This window comes from Notolepis coatsorum (genome assembly GCF_963971535.1).
Source record: "Notolepis coatsorum genome assembly, chromosome: 10".
NCBI classification, from domain to species: Eukaryota; Metazoa; Chordata; class Actinopteri; order Aulopiformes; family Paralepididae; genus Notolepis; species Notolepis coatsorum.
In genome coordinates this window covers 135,946,939-135,959,539 of record NC_140174.1, presented here as the reverse complement: position 1 = coordinate 135,959,539, position 12,601 = coordinate 135,946,939, and the positions used below count along the sequence as shown (strand labels likewise).

At 41.3% G+C, this 12,601-nt stretch overlaps 1 protein-coding gene across 1 annotated transcript in view; it reads left to right on the top strand.

Moving 5' to 3' along the window:
- Nucleotides 1-5,003, top strand: part of anxa1a (annexin A1a) — a gene marked incomplete at its 5' end in the record, with an annotated part of 10,960 nt that extends 5,957 nt beyond the window's left edge. Inside the window, 9 exons of the mRNA XM_084323197.1 lie at nt 890-1,027; nt 1,123-1,236; nt 2,254-2,344; nt 2,557-2,636; nt 2,960-3,104; nt 3,404-3,499; nt 4,052-4,110; nt 4,197-4,319; nt 4,455-5,003. Coding sequence (XP_084179323.1) covers nt 890-1,027; nt 1,123-1,236; nt 2,254-2,344; nt 2,557-2,636; nt 2,960-3,104; nt 3,404-3,499; nt 4,052-4,110; nt 4,197-4,319; nt 4,455-4,511 — 903 coding nt within the window. The 3' untranslated portion in view covers nt 4,512-5,003. The remainder of the gene's footprint in view (nt 1-889; nt 1,028-1,122; nt 1,237-2,253; nt 2,345-2,556; nt 2,637-2,959; nt 3,105-3,403; nt 3,500-4,051; nt 4,111-4,196; nt 4,320-4,454) is intronic.
- Nucleotides 5,004-12,601: the final 7,598 nt, after the last annotated feature.

Below are 12,601 nucleotides of genomic sequence, written 5' to 3'. Positions count from 1 at the left end.
TACAGAAATAAGCGGGGTAAAAAAGGATGTAGAATCACACAGCATATAAATCGCAACAATAAGACAACAAGACGAGTTGTCTTGAAAGTAAGGATAACAAATCAATTAAAACATGTACAACTTGATTGACAAAGGTTGGAGATCAAGGTTTTAAACAGGGGGGACAATATAAAGCTTTAAGGACTGTTTGAGTCCATTCCATGAGCTAGGGGCATGGATGTGTAATAATAATTCTATTAACCCTTTAATCGCCAAGGACGACTTTAGACGTCATTCCTCGCCATGCGTAATCTGCCAATGACGTCTTACAGCGTCTTTGAGATCAATATTTCAAAAATCTGTCATGGCAATCATATTTCACCCACGGAGACTTGAGACTTGCTGTTGATCTCCTCTCAACTCTCCAACGGTTCAAGACCGCCATCTGGTGGCCGATCGGCGAATCGCCAAAACCGGAAGTGACGCGCCGGAAGTGGTGCTCACCCATGGTCACCAGCAGATGATGAGGCATGACGTGTAGGACCTTGTACAATTGAAATTTTTTATCTGACGTCAATCGGTATCAAACTACATTTGATGATCTAATATATGTATTTAGGGCTACAACTCACGTTCTGCAGAATGCTGCAGAAAACGATAAAAACATATTTATACTTTAGACCGTATTTTAGTATGAATATGTGAATGAAAAAGTAGAACGTTGCTACATCCTAAACGATAGATACTTGACGTTGAATGGGCCATAGTAATGTCAATTTAGCAATACAATTTAAAAAGTTATAGCCCTGCAAAGAAGGGGAACATCTCCATAGACAAATAGAGCTGGCAGAGGACGGTATAAGGATGGATATAAGTGTGGCAGAGAAAGGGTTAATAGTAATAGTAAAAGCCCTTTTTCTATCTGTCTCATCTACTGTATGTGTGTTTGATAGGCGTGGACGAGAACACCATTATCGATGTCCTGATAAAGAGGAGCAACGAGCAGCGACAGCAGATCAAGGAGGCTTACCAGCAGGCCAGTGGCAAGGTGATGACACACACACACACACACACACACACACACACACACACACACACACACACACCTATGAACGTATTACTAAACTGTGTTATTCTCTGTAGCCTCTGGAGACCGCATTGAAGTCTGCTCTGAAGGGAGATCTGGAGGAGGTGGTACTGGCTCTGCTCAGAACACCAGCCCAATATGATGCACAGCAGCTGAAGCTGGCCATGAAGGTACAAGTCAAGTGTTGCTTTATTAATCCCCTTAGGGAAATTCTGGTGTCATAGCGGGAAGGGGGGAGGGGAGATGCAGGAAGAGAAGATAATGAGTGTCAAAATTCAATCAATAATAATAGTAATAATAATAAATAAATAAAATAAAAATTTAAAATCTAACCCTAACTAACCTTACTGTCATGCACTTGTCCTAATAAACTAACCTACACTGTAGCACTCAACACTTCGATGAACATTGTTACTCAGCTGAGTTGTGCCCTTCCTGATGGCTTGTCGTACAGAACTTGTAAGTCGCTTTGGATAAAAGCGTTCAGCTGAATGACTAAATGTAAATGTAATAAATAATACAAATTTTGTAATATAATAGACATGGTATATATCGTGGTAGCACACTGCACCAGAGTCAGAGTGTTTAGTATTAAGAGTCAGACAGTCCTAACAGTTCTCAAGTTCTCCAGCCGTTAGTTCTCCAACTATTGTCAGCAGTCTATGCCTACGGTTGTGGAGCCTGATGGCTACTGGTACGAAGCACTGGCTCATAGAGGGGGTGGGAGGGGTTTCCTTTACAGCATCCAGCTTTTTCCCTCATCCTCCTCTCTGCCACCACCTCTACTTTGACCAGTTCAACTCTCACTACGGAGCTAGCCTTCCTCACCAGCTTGTTCAGTTTGTTAGTGTCTCTCGAGTTTGATGTTACAGTACACGCATATACAGTAGGTGTTTATCGCTTGCATAAAGGAACAAGCATGTATAAATACATACCCTGTATGTATTTTCTACTCTAGGCACTAGAATAAACGGTGAGGATAATCATCATCCTCTATATTTACTTAGTAGCCCCACCCTTCCACTTCCTTACATTCATTCAAACCCTGAGCTTCCTGCTTTGATAAGAGGGGACAAAAAGGTTCACCAATTTTATATCACACCAGTATGGAATTCTTTGATAATTCTGATTCAGTGATTTACTGTTTGTACTGTTTGGTCTCTCTCTCTGCCGTCTGCGTCTCTCAGGGCCTGGGGACAGATGAGGACGTTCTCATAGAGATCTTGGCCTCTCGAACCAACGTGGAGATCATGGCTATAAAGAAAGCCTACCAGGAAGGTGTGTGCTGACAGAATGTGGAAGTAGCCATATGGTATCATGCAATACAGAATGTTATATTATATATACTTTTTTTGTTTACAAAACAGTATAAGCTGGCCTGGATCCAACCCCCTCCCCTGAATCACCCACCACCTGACATCTTTCATAATACAATTCTATGATTCAGTTCGAGTGATCCTTGACACGAATTTAACTATTTCCATGTCCAGAATACAAGAAGGAGCTCGAGCATGACATCAAGTCTGACACAGGTGGAGACTTCAAGAATGCTCTTCTCGCACTCTGCAAGGTGTGTATTATATGTGTGTTCACGCATACAAGAGCATCAGCTGAACACCTAAACTAATTGTAAAAGGCAATAAAGGTATATAGACAGACTGTCTGACTGTCATTATAGAGTGTAGATAATGCACCTACTGTCTGACTGTCATTATAGTGTAGACCGTGCCATTTGGTTGTGTGGGCATGCTGCTCACCTGCAACCCCACTCCCAGTACATCCTGAAGATAATCTTTCATCTATTGAAAGCCAATAATGCTTAGGTGCTTTTGGGTAAAGTGGACCTGGGTAAAGTGGTTCATTTAACTGAAACCCTTGATTTGTGTCTGTCAGGCCAGCAGGACTGAAGCGGTGAGCGAGGAACTGGCAGACAGCGATGCCAGGGCTCTGTACGAGGCAGGGGAGCAGAGGAAGGGCACAAACTGCACCGTCTTCATCGACATCCTGACAACCAGGAGCGCCCTTCATCTGCGCAAAGGTCAGCTGGTCCTCATAAGAGTCATAGAAGTCTCCGAGGACAGTCTGGATGAAACCACGAGAAGTCCGACAGCTTGTCCGTGTGTTCGCTTACCTAAGTGCTTTCCTCCAGAACGTCCTTGGAGTCTCTCCCCAAAAGATGTGCGCACGGTTTGGAAGTGGAAGCAGAGCTTTGCCTACAAGAAGCCATTAATGAAAAAAGGGTTTATAGTAGATCTATTTATCTCTCTTCTGAATTTCTCCAAGGGGATTCATAGAGGAATATATTATCTTATCTCTCAATTTCTACCCCTCTCCCAGTGTTTGAGAGATACTCCAAGTATAGCAAAGTGGATGTGGCCAAAGCAATTGACCTGGAGATGAAGGGAGACATTGAGAGCTGTCTCACTGCAATAGGTAAGATTCTCTTTTTAAATTTTGCTCGCTTGCTCATACTCACTCACTCACTCACTCACTCACTCACTCACTCACTCACTCACTCACTCACTCACTCACTCACTCGCCCTGTAATCATCACTCCATATTCACATTGATATGCAATCTTTCTTTTATATATATATTTTATACTGACCTGCTCTTTTAATTACTTTTAGCAATGACATGTGTATTGTGAGGAACTATGGGTACTGTGTGAGTGGTATGTGTCGCATGGGGGGATGAATATGTATTGTAGTTGTCCAGTTGACCTTGTTTTTAACTGCACTGATCAGGAGTAGCACTCCTCATTTCATTGTATTAGTACATGCACAATGACAATAACACTATCTATCTCTATCTATCTCTATCTATCTATCTATCTATCTATCTATCTATCTATCTATCTATCTATCTATCTATCTATCTATCTATCTATCTATCTATCTATCTATCTATCTTATCTATCTATCTTATCTATCTATCTATCTATCTATGATACATAGACTTAATCCATTTCTTTCTTCCTTGCAGTGAAATGCATGGGAAGCAAGCCTGCATTCTTCGCCGAGAAGCTCAACCAATCCATGAAGGTATAATGCGTGTACAGTAAGTATACTCTCAAAACTCTTATAATGCATACTAGGCGAGGGTCCGACTGACTCTCTGTCATCCTCAGGGTAAAGGCACACGGACCAAGATTCTCACCCGCATCATGGTGAGTCGCTCTGAGATCGACATGAAGAGGATCAAAGACGAGTACAAGAAGAAGTACGGAAAGACCCTCAATCAGGAGATTCTGGTGAGAAAACATTCAAAACTTGTGCATCGGACCTTTTCAGTTGTGCATCTTTCCTTCTTAAAATGCAAGGAACCATATACCGCTCTTAATGTAGTTTTTGGAGACTAAAAGTATTCCGTCTTTTTCCACCTTCAGGACGACACTAAAGGAGATTATGAGAAGATCCTGCTGGCCTTGTGCGGAGGCGACTAGTAGCTGTCTGTCTGGGATCCCACTCGTACAACAGGAGATACACCGATGTGCCTAACTGTAATCTTTACACCCATGTGCCTAACTGTAATCTTTACACCTATGTGCCTAACTGTAATCTTTACACCTATGTGCCCTGCCCTAGATGCTCCTGTGGACAACCGGCTAAGACAATCTACTCTTGTCAAAATCATTAAACGTGAAATACTAGCGTTTAACATGACGAGCAGTATTTCAGAGCTTCAGCAGATTATTTTCGGTCATTTCAAGTAAACCGTATCCTAACATCCCATACTCCCATCGAGACGTCGATCTGAGACAAATGGAACTGTGCTCCATGGGGTCTCTATGGTGTTCTCACGTTATGCTGACGAGCTGGTGCTTGGGAGGAGCTGTGGTGACAGGGCAGCTGCTGTGAACGCCAACTATTCAGTGGCAGCAGTGATCTGGAAGGAGCTTGGTCATTTAGCAAATAAAAGCTTTTGTAGACCTATACCTAACTGAGTGTACTTTTATTTTCAGAATGTATTCTTTCCACATACACACGCATGCAACCAAACAATGCTTGGATCAGTTCTGATCAAAATGACTGCGGCATTATAGACTCATCATATAGGTCACATTAGCCGTGTTTACAGTATTACACTTACAAAATGATCAGAATAATGGCCCGATCAGAATGAAATGGTCGGTCCATTTAGGCAAATGCCTTGTTAAAAATAAATGTTTTTAGTCCCCTTTTAAAAGCCTCAACGGACTGTGGTGATCTTAGATGGTCGGGAGGGCATTCCACAGCCGAGGAGCAGCCCGAACGCGGAACTGCAAGTTTGTTGGTAAAAGACTACACGCGGCCCGGTCACCCATGGTGTGGAGGTCTGTTTTGTGTATGGGTTTGAGTGTGTTGAGTATCCTGAGCGGAGGGAGCGGGTGGAGGTCGGGGGAGCGATGAGTTATTTTAGATAGGAGGGGGCATTGCTGTGGATGCACTGATGGGAGGAGGGAGACCTTGTATTCTATCCTGAAGGAGACTGGGAGCCAGTGTATTATATTAGTGCCAATAGCCATGTAAATGCTTAATCTAATCATTTCTCATTTGTTTCTTCTTCATGTCATTAAGTCAATCAATCAATCAAATTGAGTTATATAGCACGTTAAACATGACGCTTGTCAACCAAAGTGCTTCAGATAGCTAAGCTAAGAACAAAGAAAAGTATAAAATAAACAGAAAAAAATATAAACAATCAACGGATAGACAAAGGAAAAACAGAACAACGTCAACAAGTACGGCAAGAGTCAAAGTGAGTCAGGGAAGGCCAGGCGATATAGGTGGGTTTTGAGTTTTGATTTAAAAGACTCGATGGAGGGGGCAGATTTAATGGACATGGGGATGCTGTTCCAGAGGTCAGGGGCTGCGACCGCAAAAGCACGTCCCCCCCCTAGTGATGGCAGTATTGTGTAGGTGTAGGACTAACTCAGGATATGTGGGATATGTGTCTCTCACTCTGGTCAGTGTACAGTCTGAATCATCAAGGAGACGGAATTTACTTGAGTAAGTCAAGAATGTGGTGGAGAGAATGGTGTCTCTAGGTGGTGATTACTGTACATTATATCAGAGGAAGTAAACAGCCTTCCTAGTGTATGTAGTCACACTGAAAGACACACAGATAAGTATTAAATATTAATTAAGTATTAATACTCTCAGTTATGGCTAAAATATATTACTATATTATTTTATAGTATATATGTATTTCTTTCATATCCTGCAAGAATGTTAAAGTAAATGATCACAGCAACTATACCCAAGAGAGCATTCTTTAGATAACCTCCTCCAGTGACCTCATCAAGTTCAAGTTTGTTTTTATTTGTCACGTATAAGGTACATGTACATTACAGTGAAATGCTTGGTTCTGTATGAGCCCCTGAGAATGTGCTTCATACAGTAAAAAGGTAAGTAAAAGGAATAACACTATACAATATACAAACTAAAGTACAGCCTAAGTACAATGAAGTAAAAATGCAGACAAGGTACAAACACTTGTTTAAGGCAAGGTGCAAATGAGGTATGAATGTAGTGCAAATCTCTATAATAAAGATAAATATAATGTAGTGTTAAAGTGTCTAAAGTGAGTGTTAAGTCACCCCATTCAAATGTCATTGGTCAGACTATTTCATGTCCAAAAGGCCATCTAATGTTGGTTTGATATCGTCTAATACTGTCCGTGTTCTTGTGTTCTCTTTCATATTGTTGCCCCCCCCCCCTTATCAGACAGCTGCCACAGTTTTTTCCCCCGTGCATAGTGTTTCCACCTGCCTCTAAAGTTGAGCATGTTGTAAACCTTTTTTTAAACTAGGTGCCACAATTGGCGGCTTCCACTTTTGGTTTGCAGGTCCCTTTACCGTTGTATCTTATTTGTGTCCACTCCGGTCTCTAGGCCACTAGATGCTGCCTGCCTACATCACTATGAGTTCTGAAGAAGTTTGGCTTCTTGTGTGCATGTCAAACACAAGGCAAGCATGAGTCACGTTATTTATCCCCTGCCTCAGTCTGTACACACCACTCCCATTTGAGCCCATGCACTTTGAACTCATCCACTGGGTCATAAGATGATTACAACAGATGTTGATGTATGGTGTATGGTGTGCACTGGGTGAGTCTTAACAAAGACACTTTCGCCACATTACACATTAATTCATTTTGAACTGGTTCCAGTCTCACAAATGCACTTCAGGTCCTGGAGTGTGAGAAGGACACACAACTATGGGGGACCCTGATGTAAACCAGACGAAAGTCTTTCTCTGGTCTGCATCCCCTTAACAATTGTGTATTGAGCCATACTGTATTGTACCCATTCTACAATCTGTTAATAAAGTTTTCAATCAATCAATCAATCAATACAGACAGCTTGGTAGGTGGGAACAGAAATCCCAACCTGAGCATGACAAGAGAAAAATATCTGCCGCATGAACATGGTCAACGGGCCTTAGAGCTACGGTTCTTCTATTTCCACCTCCTCCCTCCCCTGCTGAAACACAACACAGCCCAGTCGAGAGTCGCCCTCAGAAAATGCCTGCCCTCTCAGCTAAATCAGAGCAAAAGCGACTTGATTTTAAGCATTGTAGCTGCATATATGTTCAATCTTGATAATGGAAAACTTGTTGCACAAGCCTGTAACGTGGAACAAAATTCTGATCTAACTCTCAGACTAAATGTTGCAGATAAAATATGATACAGCAATAGCATAGCAATCTTACCGTAATTTTTTTTGTCAGAAACAGATGTTTTAGGTTTAACATTAGGTAGAAAGGAGATTTACGAGCGAGCTGCCATCTTGTACACACGCATTTGATCAAGATATCTTCACATGCACATACAAGGTCTTACTAACTACGGCGATTGTGGCTGTAATTATGAATGGCTTGTTTCAAGAGTTTCAAGTTTCAAGTTTCAAGTTTCTTTAATAGTTGTCATACAGAAGTACAGAATACTTTTATACAAAATGCTTCTTACTGTTGCGCTCCAGAGACTGTGCAAGACAAGATAAGTATGAAATAAAATAGTATAGCATGTAAAATAGAAGTAAAAATAGAGGTCACAGTGTTCAGTAACTTCAGTATGTACATATGTACAATGTTCGATGCAGAATAGAAGTAACTGAGTTACCATATAACAATATACTATGCAATATACAATACTATATAGTGCAGAGCAGAAATGGGTATGAGGTACAATTTAGGTACAATTTACAGTAAGGTGTACGAGTTGTAGTGCAAATCCTTTACCAATAAATATAAAGTGTAAAGTGTGTTTAGGTGATCTAAAGTGTGGAGAGTGGGTGCTGCAGTGTGTTGTTTGTTTAAAGTGAGTGTGTGCGTGCTGTGTGCATTTGATGGTTGTTGCATAGTGTTTATTGTTCGTTGAGCAGCCTGATGGCCTGGGGATAGAAGCTTCTTCTGAGTCTTTCTGTGCTTGCCTTAAGACTCCGGTATCGCTTGCCTGACCGCAGCAGTTCAAAGAGGCAGTTGTTCGGGTGGCTGGAGTCCTTGATGATTCTCTTAGCCTTCCCCCTGCACCGCTTGTTGTAAATGTTCTGGAGGGTGGGAAGCCCCCATCCAATTGTGCGTTCGGCTGAACGTGTCACTCTCTGTAGTCTGCTACGGTCTTGTGCGGTGCTATTCCCAAACCAGGAGGTGATGTTGCCAGTCAGGATGCTCTCTATTGTACATGAGTAGAAGTTCCTAAGGATCTTCTGACTGACTTGGAACTTCCTTAGGCGCCTGAGGAAGTAGAGGCAGGGTTCTTGTCTGCTGAACTGCAGAAAAGGCACAATGCACATATTTAACATTCTCATTCTGTAAAAACAATGGAAAACACAGGAAAAGGTGATTTTCACAATAGGTCCTAATCAGCTAACAGATCTTTATACTCTGACTTGACACACCTGTGTTTCCCGCATGCTCGGTCTCTGCTCGGGGGGCCATACATCGGGGGGGAAACATGGCAGTCACAGAGAATGATGTAACACTTGTGTCACTTACTGTAACAGCTGTTTGCCACGGGCACAGTTCTAGGTTCGAATGAGGAGAGGAGTAATATGCACAATTAAAAGAATAGTGGACCAGAGACAGAATTATAATAATGACCGGTTTATTAATAAGCACGCTAGCTAGACATACAGACATATAGACATATAGACGTATAGTACAAAGTAGTAGTTGTTTGAAGTATCCCTTTTAGGTTCTTTCAGTAACCTCCCCTCTCAGGAGGGTTAGTTCGATATCAAGTCCTAGATTGATTGGATCAACACATTAGGTTTGGTTCAGACGTCTCTGAGGTTATCTCTAGCTAAAAGCTAGGTTCAAGGTTGGATATTGGATGTATCCTTTTATCGTCAGTAAACTCTATATCAGTTTATCATTAGTAAACACTATATCAGTTTATCCTTTCAATAGGTAAATGTTTAAACATATTAATTTACCGGTAGCACTTTATAATAACATCCTGTTATAATACATTTATAAGGTATTTGTAGATAATGAACTAATCATGAACAAACCATTTATATACATTCAGAAATGATTATTAAATCATTTATAACTATATTTGTATACCATTTACAAAGTATTTATAACGCATTAGTGGATAATGAACTAATCATGAACAAACCATTTATATACTATTAAATAATTGATAACTATATTTGTATAACATTTACAGATTAGTTCTACATTATTTATAACTCATTATCAACATTGTTTGTACTTGATTTGTTCATCATTAAATAATGTTGTTTAATGTGCAGTAACATAGATGCTTTGAAAAATGGATATGAAAAAACGACTATAGTGTATCCATTTATTTTTCATGTTCAACAAATGATTTCTTAAGACATTCATAAAACATTTATAAATCATTTGCAGATGCTATCGTGGGGGCCAATCTAAAGTGAAGCCTATTCATCATTAACAAGTGTCTAATACAGTTAATTATTTGTTTACTTTTTCATCACATGTTACAAATGTTGTAGGCAGCTTTCGGATACACCCTATCAAACAGTGACAGAATTAGGACTAACGATAAATGCAATTTTATTAACATATAAAATACATGTGCATGACATATAGTGTAACATCGGGGGGCACTAGGACCCAGGAGTACCCTGGCCAGGTATTGAAGAGTATCTAGAGAGGAAGTCTCACGCGAGCGAGACTTGACGTCACGTGTGTTGCCGTCTGTTTGAATGTAAGCACAAGTTATCCGTGCTGCGTCTACTTTCGCTTTTAATAAGGTATGAGCAGGTTAAACACCTTTTTTTGTTGGTAAATCTATTCCATCATTTCCGACCTACAAACAACTCTTATATGTTGTGTAGACGTTCGTGTAGATGTGGTGGCCGCTAACGTTACATTTGTTCCTAATGTGTGCTCAGTGCTCAGTATGTATGTGATGACGACACGACACACAAGAGTAATAATTATTTGTGTCGTGTCATCATCACTGAGCACACTGAGCACACTACATGGCTCTACATGGTACTACATGGCACTACATGGCACTACAGCGTACTACATGGTACTACATGGTACTACAGGGCACTACAGGGTACTACATGGCACTACAGGGTACTACAGGGTACTACATGGCACTACAGGGTACTACAGGGTACTACATGGCACTACAGGGTACTACATGGTACTACATGGCACTACAGGGTACTACATGTCTGCTCTTTTGCAGCACCACAAACATGGGAACTCTCTAACTCTTCCCCCCCCTTCCCCCCCTCCCTCCCCCCTCCCCCCCCCTCCCCCCTCCCCCCCCCCCCCCCCCCCCCCTTCCCTCCCCCATCTCTCTGAGTGCCCGTCTCCTGGCGCTGACTAAGGTGATGGATGCCGGGGTCTTGGCCAAGATTGTAGTGACTGCTCTACATGCACCTCCGAGGCCTTGGATCAGTTATTTACCGTCGTCTGTCCGTGGTCCTGTCAACTGATTAACAATATTAACAGACTGTTAACAGATTAACAGTCAACGCGGTTTCATTGCTGGGTTAAGTACTTCTATTCTATTCACATAATATGCTTACTTCATATATCTACTCCGGAGGTCTCGTAGTGGTGACCGGAGTGCCGGACGTCCCGCGATGATGTCGGGGAGTTCGCAACCCTCTCTGCGCCGCCCCCTATCTCCCTGTCTCCGGCTGTCCCTGAGCAATGACCGGAGTGTTGAATGTCCCGTGACTAAGACGGGGAGGACGTGACCCTCTTTGCGCCGCCCCTGTGCCTCAAATAGATCCGCTATCAGCTCTATCTTTAATCTTTCAAAAAGTTCAGTTGCTATCGCTATTAGCTCTATCTTTAATCTTTCAAAATGTTCAGTTGCTATTGCATGCACTCATCTGTGTTTCACTACACACATGAGTGCATGCTTACCAACTGTCCGTCTGCAACACTACTATCACCAACATCTAAGAAGGGAGATCCCCCCTTGAATGGCCCTTCTAAGGTTTCTCTCCTCTACACTGCCTGTGGAGCTTTTTTCCCTATTGTTAGGTTTTAGTGAGTTTTTCCTTACCTTCGCGTGGGGTATGTCTGGGAGTGCTTGCATTCTTTCATTTATTTGCATTCATCTAAAAATGTTTGGACCTTATGGTGTTCTTGTTCTGTTCTTGACTTATTGTTATGTTTTCTTCTTGACTTGTTTAAAGAAGACCTGTACGGCCCATGGGGACATTAACGTGTGTTGTCGGGCCCTATAAATAAATTTGATTTGATTTGATTTGATCATATTCATGCTTACAGTCTTCTCCAGAGAGAGACAAGAAGATGTATACCAGTCTCGTATCTGCATTGAGTAGAAATCTATCTGGCTTAGCACAATGAATGGAAGCGGACATGACTGTGTATAGCCTTCGGGAGAGGTGTTAGTTAGACAATGCCTAGGCTAACCAGTCATGCCCGCTTCCATTCATTGTGCTAAGCTATAGGCTAACATGCAGCCAGATAGCTTTCTACTCGACGCACAGAGAGGAGACTGGTATCTATCTTCTTCTCTCTCTCTGGAGAAGACTGTAAGCTAATTTCACAAAATGTTGTGAGTTTTAAGTGAAAGTATGGGTACCGTCTCAAAATTGTACTCAAGTAAAACACACGAGTAAAAGTCTACTAAAGTTTCTACTTTTAAATGTACTTAGTTAAAAGTAAAAAAAAAATTTCTGACTGTCTATTCTTCTGATAGCAGTGTTTAATCAAAGATCCCCGCCTTCTATAGTCTTGCACAAGGACCAATCCGCAAACCTAATACTAAAGTAAAGTACAAATGTACTTTTGACTAATTGCACTTTGTTCTTTACACCCAAGTTGGGTGTATGGACTGTTTTATTTTGTTACATGTTTTGTTAATTATCTCAAGGCCTGTTTTATGGTAATAAATGTTTACTAATGTTCACAGAGAGAGAGAGAGAGAGAGAGAGAGAGAGAGAATACATTATTCTATATGTATGTTGGTGTAGGTATATTTACATAATGAGCAATAATGGATATTCAAAAAAAAAATTGAAGGTAATGTAATTACCACCATAGGTAGAAAAAATTTGAAA